The 18224-nt window shown below is 36.2% G+C and overlaps 1 protein-coding gene across 2 annotated transcripts in view; it reads right to left on the reverse strand.

Moving 5' to 3' along the window:
• Nucleotides 1-1974: 1974 nt before the first annotated feature.
• The window catches only part of CCDC171 (coiled-coil domain containing 171), a 148404-nt gene continuing 132154 nt past the window's right edge, over nucleotides 1975-18224 (reverse strand). For both annotated transcript variants that reach the window (XM_069879831.1, XM_069879832.1), the window contains one exon: nucleotides 1975-2147. In XM_069879831.1, coding sequence (XP_069735932.1) covers nucleotides 2106-2147 — 42 coding nt within the window. In that variant the 3' untranslated portion in view covers nucleotides 1975-2105. The remainder of the gene's footprint in view (nucleotides 2148-18224) is intronic.

Below are 18224 nucleotides of genomic sequence, written 5' to 3' on the forward strand. Positions count from 1 at the left end.
ACGGGTGGATGAGGTGCTAAGAGGCATGGTTTAGTGTTTGATAGGAACGGTTGGACTCGATGATCTGGTGGGTCTCTTCCAACCTGGTTATTCTATGATTCTAACTGGAGGAGGCTATTCCTAGACTTGGTAAGATACTGATTTCAGAAAGAAAAATAATATTAGTATACAGACACATATGCACATCATGGCTGTGAGCAATGGAGTTGCACAATAGGGAAATACCTGAAAACTTGAAGCTATCATTGATCGAAGTTCTTTTGTTGTAAATAAGAGATTTATTTTAGCTTTTTTGGTACTTGAAAAAAAAAGAGTATTTGGGAGACTTGGGTATTTGTCAGTGGTATATTATTTATGCAAAATTTTTTTTCCATCCAAAATGGAATATCATTAGTAGGTGGGAAGCTTTAAAATCAAATCCTGCATTTGACATATCAGAAGAAATTACAAATTCTATAATGCATAATATTATTTTTCTAATGTATCACTGGCCCATAATGACAAACAATCTATTATATAGATTTTGCATTCAATCTTTTTGTCAAAAACTACATAGCACATCAAAAGTTAATAGCACGGGGGAGTTCAGTGATTAATATGAAAACAAATAGTATATTACAAATTTTCTTTTGTTCTTCTTTCACAATGATGAAACTGCTAGGATTTAACCTTTAAGGGTTAAAGAGTTTAATCAATGTCAATGTCTGATCTTCTGAAGGCGATAAAGAACAGTCTGTCTAGCGATACCCAACAGAACATCACTTTGTCAAGCCACAAAGCGCCCAAAAGCTTGTCAAGTAAGTTACCAGAAACCTCTTTGTGGTTAGAACTCAGCTCCTTCCTGCTTGACCTATTATTTGATATTTGACCACTTGGTTGCAAGACACTTGCTCTTTCCAGCTGAAATGTCACTGGGGCATCTTGTCAGCTCCCCGACATCTCGGCCTGACATACAATTTTACTTTTGTGTGCTACAAGGCAGAAAATGCAGGGCAATGGCCTTGCTTTAAATTCTGTCAGCATCAAAGATGGGCGTCACTCCTGGGTCCTACCACCAACAACAAAAAAAAGAGTCTATTTGAAGGTCAAAACAGCCATTACTTTAAGACTTTCAGCTTAAACCAAATTTATTACCTGCAACACTGGTTTGGGAACTGTCCTTATAAAGTACATAAACATATCATCAGAAATCCTCCCTGCACAATTGTTCTTTCTTATGAAATGCAGACTTGATAAAAGGGTGAGTTTTCAGCGCCTGCAGGGACCAGATTCAGCAGTTAACTTAACTTGTTCAAATAGGCAAGCAGTATCATGTAGCTTTACAAGGAGCAACCTGACCTTCTCACATTGACCAGCAGTGACATTATTGTGCAGGAAGAGAAGCAGTCACATCATTTCTGTTTTGCACAACCTGCTTAAAGTTTGCAACTAAATGCTTGTCTTCAGTTGAGCTGACAAGAGAAAAGAGGGGGCTCAGTGAACCATGGCAGGGCTGCCATGAAATGACAGGAATCATTGGCATACATTTCAAATAGCTCTCTCAATCCTATTAAAGTATTGCAGTCCTGCTTTAAAATAGACAAGTATGAAACAACTTTGATAGATAGAGACTAAAATGGCTTATTGATTTTTTTTTTAAAGACTGAGGAAAATTACCCCAAATGTGTCATTCTTTAACATTTAAAAATATACTACATAAAAAATGAACAACTGCAATAAATAAAAGTTTTTTTAAAGACAACTATTTCAATATGCAAAGAATAAGAAGCGCAGAAATGCGAACGTATGAATGCACATTTTCATAAAAACAGAAAATTGATGTCAAAGAATACCCACACTGAATTACAATTCAAAGGTAGCAATAAAATTACACTTTAATTGCATCATTTTACATTAATGCAATTTTTTCCTTCTAAAAGATTATTGATACAAAGCATCTGAAAATCCATTTTCCATTGTTCTTTTGGGACTAGATGTGACATTCAGCTTGAAGGAACAGACTGAAGACTGAGAACTGCCTCTGTTGTGCATAAAACTGTAGGATGTGTCAGGTTCAGCTTTCAATGCCAAAAAATCTGGGATACAACTCTGGTCAGGCTGAATTCCTAGCTTGAAGTCATGTTGAGATTTGAACTCCCTCTTGATTCCTGGAGTAAAATAAAGTAACAATAAAAAGTCAAATAAAAAAAGAATCTATGTTTACTCTTAAACAAGCAAGAAAATTAATTTCATTATGCCTTTCACAAAGGTATGTATATGAAGCATTTGCACAAATATGTTTCTTGTTTCAAACACTTAAAATATATGGTACCTCAATATATATTCCATTCATTACATAATTCATCTTTACTAAGCAGGACATCAGCTAGATTGTTATGCAATACTGAGTGTTAGGAAACAATAGCCTAGCCTACTTTACAGAAAACTTTTACCCCTCCTCATTATCATTTCTAGGTGGTTTTTTTTTTTAAATCAAGTAAATAAACTTATTCTACAGTCTCGCTGTCACCATAATTACAAAAAACATGCCAGGCTTACCATGGAAGGTATTCATCTACTTTTAAATACCAGTTTACATCAAACACATATCCCATTAGAAGATGGCCAGAGAACATAGACTGAATGTACGCTGATGGGGAACATGATTCATATTTCAATGAATCTTGACATCCAGTCAAACAGTTATGAAGGTTAGATTACAATGAATAACTTCCAGCACCAAAACATTGTTCATCCTACTTTGAAAGATTATGGCTAATATCAGTATATCAGCATTAATAATTTTTAAATGCTAAATCCCCCTGCAAACGCTCTGTATTCCTAAAATATCCATAACAACATATGAACTTAAAAAAACACAATGCCATATTGCTCTTCTGCCTTTTACCAAGGTAATTTACCCAATGCACTATATAGCTATGGAAATAACCATCAATTATTTCATCATGTCGTAACTTATATGAAAACCTCATGCAAAGCATAATTATGGGAAAGACAAAAGTAAAGACACTGAAAGACTGTTATGGTGTGTTTCAGGTTTTAAATGCTTTGGCATTTCAGGAAGAGTATACATGCATATATAAACATATGCACAGAGAGGCAGAAATGCGTACGTACAGAGGCACAGATTCCAATTTACATACTCATAGATAACCAGACAGAGGCAGAAAGGTACATGTATATTCATATTTCAACAAATCCAGACTCAATGATATGTATAAAGACACACTCATGAAAGATTCCCCTCTCCACTCTTACTACTGCTGGACAAAAATCAATGGTTGCCTCTAACACCTACTTCAACAGTTTCCTTTGATATGGACTTTTGATTTTCTGATTCACCACAAGCAATACTGCAGCTACTGTAAACAGCTAGGTTATGTTAGATGTTCATTAAGAATCCATGCAGTAGAAAATTTGGATGACTGTTTCAAGGAGGCAGCTAGACAGTGCCTTGAGTGCCTTTCTAAAGCATGGTGGTGAAGAGGATGAAATAAAGAGCAAATCCAGCAAGTACGATCTCTATGACTCTAGTTTTTCAGTCCTTTGGGGTGCAATGCTGTACAGAATGGGAACCACTAAAAAGCCAAAGCACAAATGAGATTCACTGCATTTCTATCAGTACATCTCAAAAGAGATTCCGATGAAGGCATTCACCTGTTAGACTGATTAACTGTCTGTGACTTGTACACTTTCATCAGCCAATCACATAGCCAAAATTCTACCTAAAATAAGTAATTCATTAAAAAATTTCATGACAATATCAAAATATACAAATAACTTGTGATGTTTTAAAATACTTCTGTGTGTAAAAAAAATGAAATCAGTAACATATAAACTATAAACAGGCTTCCCTCTGGATAACAAACACTGAAGATAAATTTAAACCTATTGGTTTGTTAATCAGTATACCACAATGAGTAAAAATCACATGCTACAATTACACTCTCATACTACTCTCTTGCCAGACGTAGTAAAGGTTGGGTTTGTTTTTTTTTTGAAGAACATGGCATCAAAATCCCAGTAAGAAGATAAGAAATCAGATTTCCTTTGAGAGTTGCAAAAAAAACGTATGAAACTTAATGATTGGCAGCAAGTCAATAGACTATGTTACAGTAAAAGCTTCACTGCTGGGGGAAAAAACACTCTGTTGTAGTTATCCAGATCCAGTGTTCTTTGCACAAAGAATAGAATACTATTCATTGATAATAGAAGGCAAATCAGATCTATTGGCAATGTGACTGATGTAAAAAAAAAAAAAGCTGCTACTTTTAAGAACTGGTTTGATTCAATGTAATTATATACATTCCTGATGAGTAAGAAAACAGGATTCTGTAGGTTAGACAGAAAAACATTCAGTACTGTTTTAAAACTCATTATTTGAACACATACCTGCATGCAGTAATTTTAAAGGCAGTTATGATTTCCCCAACAGACCTCTTTGAATGTTATTGTATTTAGACACCTTTATAAAACATGTATTAAACTGACAAACCCAAATGACTGTGCCAGAGCTGCGTTAACAATCCATCATATAAATATGCATTTAGGTAATTTTTAAAACAGGCATTATGTATCTTAAATAAGGTGTCTGTTCAGGTAAATCTTTCACGCAGCACTTTTATTTACCTGATAAGCTGTAAATGATTCCATCTAAACTGTTACACTTCATCAGGTAAATAGATGTTTAGGACACAATACGTCTAGCAAAAATATGCTTTCAAGATATTTATTTCATATAGTAATTGGTCATCTCTTATGGTCATTTTTCAAAGTTTGATAGTCTAACAGTATAAAACATGTTTTCCCAAAGACCAAAATATGAAAGGTTAGTCTATATTATGGAATAATTGCTTTATAAACTACAGTTAACTGAAGCAATCTTCTAGTATTAGACATGGAAAAAGATGTCTAAAACAATTCTTCTCTACAGTTTTTCTTCTGTGACTAACTCATGATTACGTTTAGGATCTAGTTGTCTCGTGATACATGAGCTGTTTTACCACAGTTAAAACTGAATTATAGTGGGTTGCTTTATTATGTATGATACTGTAAGGAAATACTATAACATCGTCATGTATGAAATCCTTATATATGTTTTTATTGCAATGTCAGCCTACTCAAAAGCATCATGTTGTGATCAAAGACAACCTGTTTTGCTTTTATATATCAATACCTGTTGAATAATGTGCACAGTTAGACACTTGGAATCAGAAGATTATGTACGTGTTCTGACAGCGGTGCAAACAGATAACTGCACAAAAAAATCACTGTTAGAAGTATATTGTTTATCTTCAACTGTAGGATTAAAATTAGAACCAGACCAGAAGTCACAAATCATTCAGCCATCAAAGTCTACACAAAAATAATTTTACAGGACAACAATTTTCTTTATAATACCACACTACAACTCTTTAATACTACTTGAACGTTACGACTGCAACTCCTTACTGTTTTGGGATCTCCCACCACTAATTTTCATCACTTTAAACTGCTTTCAAACATTCAATTTCAAAACACAGTAGCCCAAGCTCCACTTCCACTTACTTATGACATATAACATTATATTTCACAAAAAAAATCATCATATTAAAAAGTGGTGAAGTTTGAGTTAAGGCTTCTGGGCTGTGAATAACCACCTTGCTTATAGGGCTCTGACTGAGGTAAGAAAGTAATGAAATTGCCTGGAATCAGAACAGAAAATGATGGAGTAAGAGACAAAACTAAAAGGTAGAAAGAATAATGCTGACATCAACAACATAATTTGTCGTACATCACCCAGGTAGAGTAATGTTTCCAGGAGGCAAAGATGTATGTCAATGACTGAATAAAATTCAACCATCTCAAGGTTAGGATCATCTCAAGGTTAAGAATGAATAAATTTAGGAATGGTTGGACTCGATGATCCAGTGGGTCTCTTCCAAGCTGGTTATTCTATGATTCTATGGTAATACAAAGACTCAGTTACATGTGTTCCCTGTGTGATGATGCAGATTCAGTAATATGTTTGGTGTTGTATCTCAAGGCAAATTAAAGACAATTGTTAAATTACAAGGCCAAATTGTGATCTGGAAATCACTTCACCTGTGTGTGAGGACACTTGACAGCAAATAGAAATGCAGAGGGCACACCATAGTTTCTTCTGAATTCTAGCACACCCAAAAATCTCTAGAAAGGTTCTAGTACTGTCCCTCAAGAGTAGGAAGAAATGTTAAGTAAGCACAGATGCAGACAGTGGTGGGGGTAAAGTGGGAAACAGTCAACTTATTTCTCTGCAATTGATTTCTGATACTGATTGCTCTCACCCCAAGTCTAGAACACACATATACACAGTAATATGAGCAGACAGCAAATCAAACAGCCAATAATGTTCTTTTCAGCTTCTCCTACCTATATTATCATTGTAGTTCGCATCATTTCGCTGCAGCAATTGCAATTCCAGTAAGTGTTAAAGAAACAACCACTGTCTTCAATAACCATTTTGCAGCACTTATGTGGAAAACCTATTTCCCTACAGAGGAAGATGCACAATTTCAGATCATTCACAACCACCTTCTTAGACTGCTGTTTCCAAAACTGAGATGCCTTTTGCCAGAAAATGCCGATGAACTTCCAGTATGCTGCTCCTTCTTTTGCTGTTAAAAGTAACTTCAAGAGCCATTTCTCACTCTCAGTGAAATAAATAAAACATCAGACTGATGATAAAGCTGGAAACCGGAGCTTAAGATGTAAAGTATTATTAGTGGGTGTCAGTAAAGTATGGGCCAGTTAACAAACTTTTTCAAAGCAGGAATGTATGCTGGCCAAAACGGAAAGGTTTGTTTCCCATTTCAATGACTCTGCAATTCTGTATGCTAAGGCAGTAGGACTAAATCTGTGCTCTGACACGAAGTAGGAAAACGGTAACATTCTGTTTAAATTTTAATTGTCAGCACTTCTGCCTGGATTCTGCAAACAATTTGCTATCAGAGAATAATTCAACGGGCTGCCAACTCATTACATATTAAGTCAGAAAGGTAGAAGCACAACACATTTTGGGTGTTGCTAGCCAACAATACTAATGGCTTTTTTGATTATCAAAGAATTCCCTCTTCCACTTTCGGGAGTTTTTAAACAAACATGAGTCTGAAATATCTGGAAATATTTTTTCCTGCTTTTCTAATGCTTTAGCATTTAATGCATTCAGTGAAATCACACTCCAGAGCCTCAATTAAAAGCAACTAAGAGACCTTTCATAATATTGTATTTGTTTTTCTAAAAGAAAATCCTGTTTTATTTAAACATACTTAAACCTGGTATGTTTGAAGAACACACAGGACTGGATAGACTTTCACATCATATGAAAACCTTGTCTTCAGTATTTTCTTGTTTAAAGGAAATTTGGTTTTGAATTGCTAATTTTGATGATTTCTAAATATTTTGGTACAAATCCACCATACAGTCTATATATCCAAGTGCTTCATTGGAATACAAACAGAAGTCTCCCAAGTTCAGGTCAAATTCTCTGCATTACACTAGTTATAATAGAGCATTATGCAAAGTATGTACTGCACTATTGTGTTGTGAAATGCTCAGTCGGCATTGATTCCAATCCAAGTTTCCCAATACTTTAGTACTTTTTGTCCATACTGCCTACCACTGTTTTACACTTTCCAAAAACTGAAGCAACTTTTATTTATTTTCAATCTGAGTAGCTAAACCAAATGGTTATTGCTTTATCTAATACTGCATGTTGCAAACTACATTAAAAGGTACAATGTAGTCCTACTAAGCTGTTGTGATACCTCTACACGTTTTGCATCAGTGTATAAGACTGTCACTATCTTTCACTGATGGTCCTCTTTGTTCCAAGAAAGCCTTTCCTGCTACGTGCATCTCCCTACAGCTTTCCATTGCCTCAGATCAGTATTTCTCTCTCTCTCATGATTCCCATGCATCTCTTCACTTTTTTATGGAAGGAAGAGGAGAAGGCGACTACAACAAGAGACTAACACTCACACCACCATGCTGAGGGACAAGTGTCTGACAAAGTAGTCTTCCCAATTTAGCCTTTTCTTCTGCCAGCGCTACTGTGAAAACAGTCCCTATCCAACTAGTTAAAAAGTGTCAAAATTCATACTCTCTTGAGAAAGGTATTCAGTTATCGGCTGAATTCCTAGGCAGTGTGACTGTCTGACGTAAGCTTTCAAAGTTTCATTTGAGTTGCATGTATACTGCTGCTCTAGCAGAAAAAAGTGTATTTACATTCATTTTGCCAAACATTAGCATCTTCTGTCCAATCATTTGAATGTAGAAGTGTTAGAAGAAAACAGCTTAGAGAACAAGGGTTGACACATACAGTGTGAAATCTTAAGGTGCTTGAATGCAATGAGGGAGAAAGTGAGACAGAACCACATTTCATCTCCCTAACTGTGCTATAGTCCACATGAACTTTGTGACAGGTCTCTGTCTCTCAGCCACACTTCACTAGCTTCTGCTGACATTCAGCTGTCAGACAGCAACCCTTTACCATGCCCCTAACATGCTCTACAGCTTCACCCAATTAACTCTCTTTCACTTGACATTGCAGCAAAAAGCTTCATAATAGGTGGTCAAGGTGCATGGTGTCTGCTTGCCCTCTAACTGCTCATACACAGCAAAATTCTTAGTTACCTTCTTTTTTGTCTGTTTGCCCCAAAATGGAGCACCTACGACTTAGGCATTCTGCTACTAAAAAGGAAAAGGACAGCAGATCTTTGCCAGTGGCGCATTAATCTACCTTTTTACCAAAGACTAATTTTAATGCAGAATAGTAGAGCTAATCATCATAAACATTTTGGCAAAAAAGAAATTACATTGATTCGGTAAAATACTTCTGTTGTCTTATAATTAATAAAGATATACTGTATCAGCAACGTGGATGCAAAGAGAAAAGACAGTAAAAGTAATTATTTCTAATAGTAACATTCAAGAACATAAAGAAGAAAGGTCTAGGAACAATTAAAGTGTCTTCATGATTCAGCTTCCTTACATTAAAAATCTTTAGGCATTCAGAAGACTAATTTTTGCTACGCATTTCTGCAAAATAGGCAATATTTTTGAGGAACAATATTCACAAATATAAATCTATGTAGCTAACAAAACAAATTAACTATTTAAAAATGGAAATCAACACTTTAGGATTCTCCTGATAGCTTATGTAAAGACAAGAACAGACATGGAACTCACTGTTACTTTCCAGACAGATGTCTTGAGAATACTCCAGTTTGTTCACCACTAGTCTCACCTGTATTTGTCTCAAATACATGGAGTAGGTCAGAAAAGGCCTTTAAAAATCCAGTATGCAATAGGTACTGATGATGTTAAAGTACTCTTTGCTGAAAAGGCAACTGGTAACCAAGCATGAAAAAGTTTGGATGAGTACTGGTGTTTGAACAGCGGAACCAGGAGCATTGCTGTAGCAAACGCCTCCTAGTGCCCTTACGGTTTTCAGCTAATAGAACTGCAGACTCAAGACTATCCACAAAGCCCTTTCAGATTCTGGTGTTTGCTAAACTCCAGCAAGTTCACACATGTTATGTAACCTATTCGCTTTCCCAGCATATCTACAGGGACAAATCCCCTTGAAGTTCTCTCCAACACTGACAGGGTATTTTTTACACAAGAAATCTTGTTTTCATAAAGAGAAGCAGACATCCAGTTTGTACAAAGTGGAAGCTCAAGAGAAGCCATAAGCAAGAGGGAAGGAAATAAAAAAGGAAATATATTGATTGAGGTGTAAAGCAGACACCTGTCTCATCAGGAATTTATAGCAACGACACAGAACCAACTTATATTTACAAAAGGTGATGAAAAGATGCAAGTTGCAAGGACTTGGAACTTGCATAGCTCTGGTTGAAGTTGCTGATGCAAAAATGGGTAGTGTTGCAGCAATGAAAAAAAAGTAGGGAATATTTCTCTTGATTTCAAGTAAGAAAACAGTATTGCTTGGACTTAAAATGAAATGCCAGAGACACACAAGGTCTTTTAGTGCAGGATATTGTTGCAGATGTCTCAAAGAATCTTTAGGTGAACAAAAAGTGATATTGGTCCACTTGGTTGTGAGAACATATTCTACTGTTGTCCATAACCCTGAAGTGAGAAGGGAAATGCCAATCTTATTAATTGAAGACCTTTAGCGTCCTCTAACAAACAGATTGATGTTAGCTCCTAGGAGACAATAGAATTAGGATCATAAACTTGATACAGATCTGTTTTATGCAACCTATTTGAAAAACAGACTGATTGCAATGTTATACAAACACAAACACTTGCATGCTGAGTAATAACATCCGCATCTGCATTAGGCTATGGGCTAATCTAAGCCTCAGTTCATATAAATAACTGTATTAAACTGAGTAGCCTCTTAAAAAGATCTTTTAATGACAGAGCAAAAAATTACTGACTTATACCACAGGCTTAGAAGTGAACTGTTACTACTGTCAACTTCATTTCTCAAAATTAATGTCCGTTATTAAGATCATCAAGGTATTAGGAGGACAAAGGATTCCACTGTTTTAACACTGGCCAGTGCAGCGTATGTTTTCCTGGTTGTCCACTGTAGATGCGTAGCCTGCTACCTCCCAGCCAGAATCCTGATAATGGCTACATCTCCTTTCCCTATAAATTAGCTTAGAGGAAGGTTTTCTCGGAAGAGGTATACTTGGCTCCCTGTAGGTTTGGGATCATTTTCAAACTTTTCTTGGTTTATCCAAACCAAGCACTTTAATGTTCATTCATCCCCAGTAAAACTTAGCTGAAGTAACCTCAGGAAAGAATTACTCCTTCTCCCACAAATTGCATGCAGTATTTGAAGCAGTGTACATTCAACAGAGTTCTAAAGGGTAGTTTTACACCAGTCACAGTCAGGAAAAACAGCTGGCTTTCCAGCAGTATTGCTTATAAAATATCGGTTGATATCTGAATAGCCTAAAAAAAATATTTTAAGCTCTATTTCAGTTGATGGCTAACATGTAGGTCTTTTGTAAATGCAAGATCCAAATTACATTGACTGGGCAAGGAATCAAGCTTATCAGTTATAAACAACTTGAGTGTGGGTGAGCTAGGTTTACTGTCTCCCTTAGTTTTGGCTAAATTTATATATACAGTTATACCTCAGACTGAAATTATTATCAAATAATAATTACTGGAACAGAACTTTTTATACTTTATTAGATGCCTGAGTACAATCAGCCTTTAAGGACTGCTCTCAGCTCAGGTACTAGATCATCACTTTCTGTGAGGCTGAATACGCAGTTAGAGCGAGTCCACTAGGCAAATGGAACTATTATTTCCTGCATACCAATCATATTTTATGAAAATTAGCATTAAAAAATGCTAATGCAATTTCAACCTTTCAATTACACATGCCAAATGTGTGTTCTCAAAGCACACACACAAAGAATCCAAAAACCAGGACCCAGTACCACCACATAAAACACTACAAAATTTCATCAGACATGTAAAATTTTTATCAGAACAGTAAGGAACATAAAAGGAGAACTGGACAGAGGTTTCTTTAGCTTTTTCATTTGTAAAACAAGAAAGCTGTGAAAAAAACTTAAAAAATAGTTTTACACAGGGATGTTTCAGTAATTTGGTGTTCCTTGTACCAGAATGGCTCTTTAAATTCCTTTATCGAAAGTTCCTGCATAAATTATTCTCTTCTAAAAAAAAAATCCCATATTTGAAGTCTAGTAAACTTCAAGAAGTTATTAAATAAAACAAGAACTCCCTAGAGCCACAGGATGTTATGAGATGTACAAATCAAAACAAAATTACTTGCAACACCTAGATAGGACAAAAGGCTTTCAAAATATTGGTGAATACACGCAAATTTAAGAAAGGAAAGCATTGTCACGTCAGCATTATGGTGACACTAACTGAACTATGAGTTTATGGGTCGATTTCAGTTTAAGGTCAGTTCCAAGAATATGGCATCTTAAAGCAATGTGACTTTAAACTTTCCATGGGTCCCTCTCTAAAAAGGTGTAGAAATTATAGCAGTTAGACTGTCTGAAGAGGACTAAATGGAATCATTGCATCATCATAATGATACCACTTAGCTTTCCTAATGCCAACACATGCAGCAGAGAAACTCTGCTTATGATTAACCACACTATTGTTGCTTGTATTTTAATAAATTTTATTGCTTACTGTGCATTGTAAAGGTACCCTCCCTTCTACAAAAAAAAAAAAAGTCAATTGACTGTTCACTGAAAAGAGTTTCCACCCTTTCCAAAAGGTAGCACTTCTGAAGCAAGCCAATAAAACTCCAAATTTTTGTAAAATGGGAAAGAAAAGTTTTAGAAGCACATTTATTTCTAAATCTCTCTCTTTAACTGAACCATCACATAAACTGAAGAAAACAAAAATTATTTGAAAAATCAAGATTATTATTACATACTTGGCTTGAAACATAAAACCAAAAAAGGTATCAGAACAAGAAAACAATTACTTACAACCGTGTATTTTACAGGATCTAAATTTAAAATGTCAAGAAAATATCAGGAAGATGAAAATCTGGATTGTAGAGATTCATTCGCCATTTAAGTTATCTGAGCTAGACTCATTCAGGCACAGCTATGCTTTAATCCCCTCCGAAAATTTCTTAGCCAATTCACAGTCTTAGATCCCTTTATGTTTAGCCACAGTTTAGCAGGGAATAATAGAAGCTTCTCAGCTCTCTTTCTTGAAATAACTTCTTCAAAGGGGAGGAGGAAGCACCTTCTGGCCCGAGTAAAGTTTCCCTGAGTCTGGAAAGAAGTGAATTTGTCTCCTTTTCTTCTGTAAAGCCAGTAAAATTCTGTCCTCAGCTCTCTTCTTTTGTAAAAACTTTTTCCCAGGGTTAAATGTCCTGGTTTATAATATCCAGTTCTCAAAATAACAGCCTGTCTAGCACTGCCAATAATTTTATTTCTATTGCAGCATTTGTTGTATAAGTAATAACACACAGAAGTTTCTTTTAATGTGATGAGCTGAAAATGTCACTTTGAGAGGTGTGGGAAGAAACAGGACTGTGTAGAAAACATGAAGGAAACGTGGCTGGTGAATAAAACTCATCGCATTTCACCAGTGAAACACATTTTGAAAGATCATTGCAAAGATATCTACTAAGAAAAATGGCATCATGTGGCTGTCTTCCAACTCCTAGCTGCCCTCTACAGCAACTGGGGCTTGTAACATCCAGTTTCAGGAAACCCCACACACCACTTTGCAAAGAAAATATAAGTTCTTTCTAGTATTTCTCCTTCAGAAACTGAATAAAATGAAACATAGGCATTCACTTCCTTTTCCTCTGCTAATCTGCTGCAGGCAGAGAATTAATACCTAATGACTTCTACAGGGCAAACCAGAACCTATACTTTAGACTTGTTCCTTATCCAAACCATGAGTTTCTCTAAATCAACTTCCAGTTTGTTCCAACAGGAGATACAACTGTTGCATTGGCCAGAGCATTTGGGATAAGAGATTCACATAGCTTCAGGTCTGTTTTCAGTCCTGGGAACTGAGGTCCCTTGTTTGTGAACTGGTAGTTTCAGTACCTCACTAGAAACATTTCTAAAACCATAGAAATGCAAACCATAAAGGGAAAAAAGGGAAGGAGATTAGCTTCTTGAAAACATGACCCTCCTTTTTTGCAACTCAGCCAATGACTTGGAAGATGCACTTTGTGCTTAACATCGGAACAAAGTTGTGGTCGTTTAGGAACTTCATGGTTTCCATTAAATTGCACAGCATGGACATTTGGTATTTCAGGCAACTGCGAAGTCAGAATGTAGATCTTGCAGTTTCAAAGTAGAGGCCTCTGTCGAGTGCTAACACATGCACACACACATTCACTCACATTCCTTAGCCAATTCATGTCATTAAGGAGATTTTAAGAAGAGACAAAACAAGAAAAAGCCTAAAAAGAACCTCCAAAATACCACCACCACTTAAACCTCTTTCTTAAGCACCTGAAAGCAAAATACTACAAGTGGAAATGTAATGTTTAAATGCAGTGAATGCATTGTATCCTTCTATAGAGTTTATAGCATTAACTCTGTAAGTACGCTGAAAAGCTGAAGCATTGGAAACCATCTAATTACCTCTCTGCAGGTGTAAATACATGGACCTAATAAGCCTTCCCACTGTGAAAGCAGTTACTTAAATTATATTAAAATATTAAAAACAATTTAATGAGCTTTTTTCCCCTAAAGTAAATTGAGTGTGTGCCTTAACCTGCTTCAGGCAAAGGAAGTTTCAAACATATTGGTTTTGAAACTAGCCATTATTTCCCATGTTGCAAAAATGGCAATTTTATTTCCCAACAGCAAATGAAACTGTCAGGAAAATTTAGATGCAATAAAATTGTGTGGTTAAACCAACATGCTGGATTTGGAATAAAACTGAATTAAAGGAATTAAAATTAAGCATTATGTCAGTCAAACTTTAGATAAACTATTTGAAATCGGGGGCCGGGGGGGAGGTGGTGTCGGTGTGGGTTTTTTTGCAGAAGTTACATTTTGGACTTTGTGAAGTCCACCCATAACTACCCATTATATGTCCATCAACAGTGTCACATTTGAAATTTGCGCAATGAAAACTATTTTGCATAAAATGTGTTGCTTCTGGCAACACTTCTGCCTAAATAAAAAGTTGTCAGGCAGTGTGTGACTTTAGTGGTACAGAGTTTTAAAATGGTGGCTTCAGTCCAAGGCTAGCTAATAACGGCTGACATGCACTGGAATCTTGAGGCCTAAATCAACATTGTTTTCACAGCTGTAATTAAGCCACCTAATCAGAAGCACATTTTGACGGGACAGTTTCTGGAAGCCAGACATTACAATTTCTTATGCCTGGAGCGCAGTGGCTCATGAGAGGTCCTCATTTAATTTCAGGTTTCTTTAAATAAAAAAAAAAAAAAAGCCGTAAAATGAAAAAGACTATTAAAAAAAAGCAGTGTACGGTTGTTGAAATGAAGCAGGCCTATGTGTTCATGCCTTGACCAACCCTGCATCCCACCCTCCTTCGGCTCTCTGCCGAGTCCCCAGCTCTCAAGTGGCAGCTGCACACAGTGAGATTAAGGGCTGCAGCCAAAGTCAACAGATGAGCTGGTCTGAACTGGCTCTCTGTGTGTTCTGATTGTAAATTGTGCTGGTGATGATTAGAGAACTCTAACACAGGATGTCGACTCTTAAAACTGTCCAGAGAAAATAATTTTATTTTTTTTTAAGTTCAGGAAATTTTTTTAAACTTCTTTTGTGGCTTGGTACATAGTGTTGTGTCTGTAACTTTCAGATGATTCAAACATGAATTCACACGAATTAAGTAACTATATTATTAAAAAAATACACCATTACTTGCTCACAGCAAGATCCTTCATTTGGGGATGTTTATGCAGCAGTGTCAATTCTAAATGCAATTCCCTGACTCCAGCAGAGTCATGCACCCACCACCTGCCAGTGGAAGATACCCCTAAAATTCAGACTATCATCAGCTATTTTTGTTGTGTGACTATCACTTCAGGATGGTCTCATACCTGAAACAGCTAAGCTGTCTTGCTCTTTCTGGAGCACAGCTACATTAGTAACTTTAACATAAACTTTCAACCCCAGAGGCCACTGTAAAACTATCAATATGACGGCACCAGTCACTGGAGTCTGACTACATTTAGTTCTGCATTTTAATTACATATGGATTCTATTAACTGAACCTTTTGCCTTACAGGCAACATTTTAATCAAATTACTATAATTTTCAAATATGTTACAAAAGTCTGACAAGTTAAAAGTTCACATACCTAGAATACTGAGTATCAAAATTTTTTTGCATAGAAAAGGAAGTATTCTTTATGAAATAGAAAATGTGTTGTTGGATTACTGCATATGTTTTTTAACACCTTGCCCTAACTTAACTAATGTCATTTATAATGCTAGTTTAGTATTTTTCTTCACTGGTACTACATAATAAGGACATAGTTTAAACTACATTATTTTTACTCTATTTTTCACGACTATTACTTGCTTAAGTGGTATCACATGAAAAGATGACCATCTGCACGAGGATACTGGCACTCCTTGGCTACACAGTAAGCTTGGCAAATGACATCCAACTGCTCAAAATCAAGTAAGAAATGCAAATATTTCAGTAAAACAAATAGTTTCTGGATGATATTACTGCTTCATGGATTCAACTAATAAAGACTTCAAGTAAATGTTATGAAAATAGTTTGTTATTTTTGTCTATACTAATATTCCTGCTCTTTTAGGGCTATTATCATCTCAGTATTTGGGAACTTCTCCTTGTAGACCTGTCAGATTTTGTCTGACCTTAAGAACATTCATAGGTTTCACAGTAAATAAACCACACACTGGTATTTAACGGCTCTGAGCAACAGTTACAATTATTTGAGGTCCATATCTCACTTAATTCTGTCCTAGAAAATTTCCAAGAAAGCACTGCAAGACAGAGGGCAACCAAAAAAATAACAACTATGATTATTATTTGCAAGGCAAATTAAGAACTAGTATCTCCAAATCTTTCACAAAACTGGTTCAATTCTAAATCTTTCAAAAAAATCTTTTCAGTTCAACTGTGCATCAGGCTAGCACAAAGTAGTGGAAAAGCCAAGCAGAGTTTTTGTATGCTTCTTGCAACATCTGGGAAGAATTCGCCCTGCTACATCAGTCATTCCATGTCCTAACACAAGAGATATAGCTCTAGCCCATGAAAGACACTCTCTGACACTGAACATGACACCAATGGAGCAAGAGTCTTTCTCCTATGCAGCAAGTGAAAAGGTAAATGGATTTTCTTCTTCCTCTCCAGTTCCGTTATCATAATTCTAAATGTAAGAGATTACATCCCTGTGAGATGCAGGTCTCAGCTTCAAAATGCAGACTGAACTGGTGACAAGGAAACAAAAGGTATGGGAGAAAGATATGTAAAACCAACTGCCCTGACCAGCCTGGTTAAGAAAATGTCAGTGGTGGAGATAACTGCTAAGTTTGAGTTTTAAATGTTTTTCTCTTTCCCTCCCATGAAAAGGGTCCAAGTAGATCACGCGAAGTGAGAGGTGACTGCTCTGCTGAAGAAGAAAAGTGTACATTTTGCTTAACACAGTCCTTCAACACAAAAATATGAGAGCATATGCCAATTACTAGCACCTCAACAATAAACATCAGTTTTTTATGCATGAGATCATGCTACCTGCTTCTCTCACCTTACCAAATCTTACAATTCCTGTACTTCCTGTATTTTAGGTGATACTACCAAGAATTTTTAGAGAAAGAACAGACACAGCCACAACAAGAAAAAAAAAAAAATAAGGGTGATGCAAAGCCACATAAAGCAATACATAATTTCATTTTCAACCCCAGTTAGGAGAAACATCCAAGACAACAGTTATTTTTGTGGTTAGTTAGAGGGCTCTGCTCTTCTTACAGATTTTCATATCACCCCACCCACCCATGTGAAACTCACCTTCTCCCCTTTTGAGTTAAAGTCATCCTTTTGCCTCCCTAGATTTCCATTTCTCCAGTCCACACCAAGCTTTTCTCTCTTCATCATCTTTATAAACTATCATATTTTCCCCCTTTCTTTCTACTTCCCTTTGATTCTAAAGTGGAAGCAGATAAAGGAGGAAATATCACCAGATCAGCAGGACATTCAGTATCAGAGAAACACCTGAGCACTTGCAATGGCTTCATTCATTTGCCAAAACTCGTACCAGAGTACTTTAAATTCTTAAAATTCAGGCAGCAGTACTGACATTAGAGAAAAAAGTTCAGAGCTGAAAGCTATAAAAACACATTCTGAAGAAATTTTATAATTAACTGAATTGCCTGTTCCTTATATGTGTCATGTCTCGCCAGAAAATACATTGTCACTGCATCCACTCCCCACAACACTGAGCTTGTAGCAACAAACTCTTCCGCAGTACAGACACCATCGATTCATGTGCTTGCCTTGTGACTAATATAGTGCCACATGTTGCCCCACAGTACTCACAAAATAATTGCTTATCACTATACTACTGCACAGTATAGCACTTAAAAGCTCTCAGTTCAAAGCCTACTTATTACTGCTACTCTGAGCCGAAGTGCAAGTATAGTAATAAACTAATGCATCTGAAGAAGTAAAATGGTTCAAAGCAGCAGAATCCAGTACTGCTAAAGTAACTGGCAAGTGCTCATTTAGTAGAAAACTTTAGAGCACAGTCCA

The sequence above is a fragment of the Phaenicophaeus curvirostris genome, chromosome Z (genome assembly GCF_032191515.1).
Source record: "Phaenicophaeus curvirostris isolate KB17595 chromosome Z, BPBGC_Pcur_1.0, whole genome shotgun sequence".
NCBI classification, from domain to species: domain Eukaryota; kingdom Metazoa; phylum Chordata; class Aves; order Cuculiformes; family Cuculidae; genus Phaenicophaeus; species Phaenicophaeus curvirostris.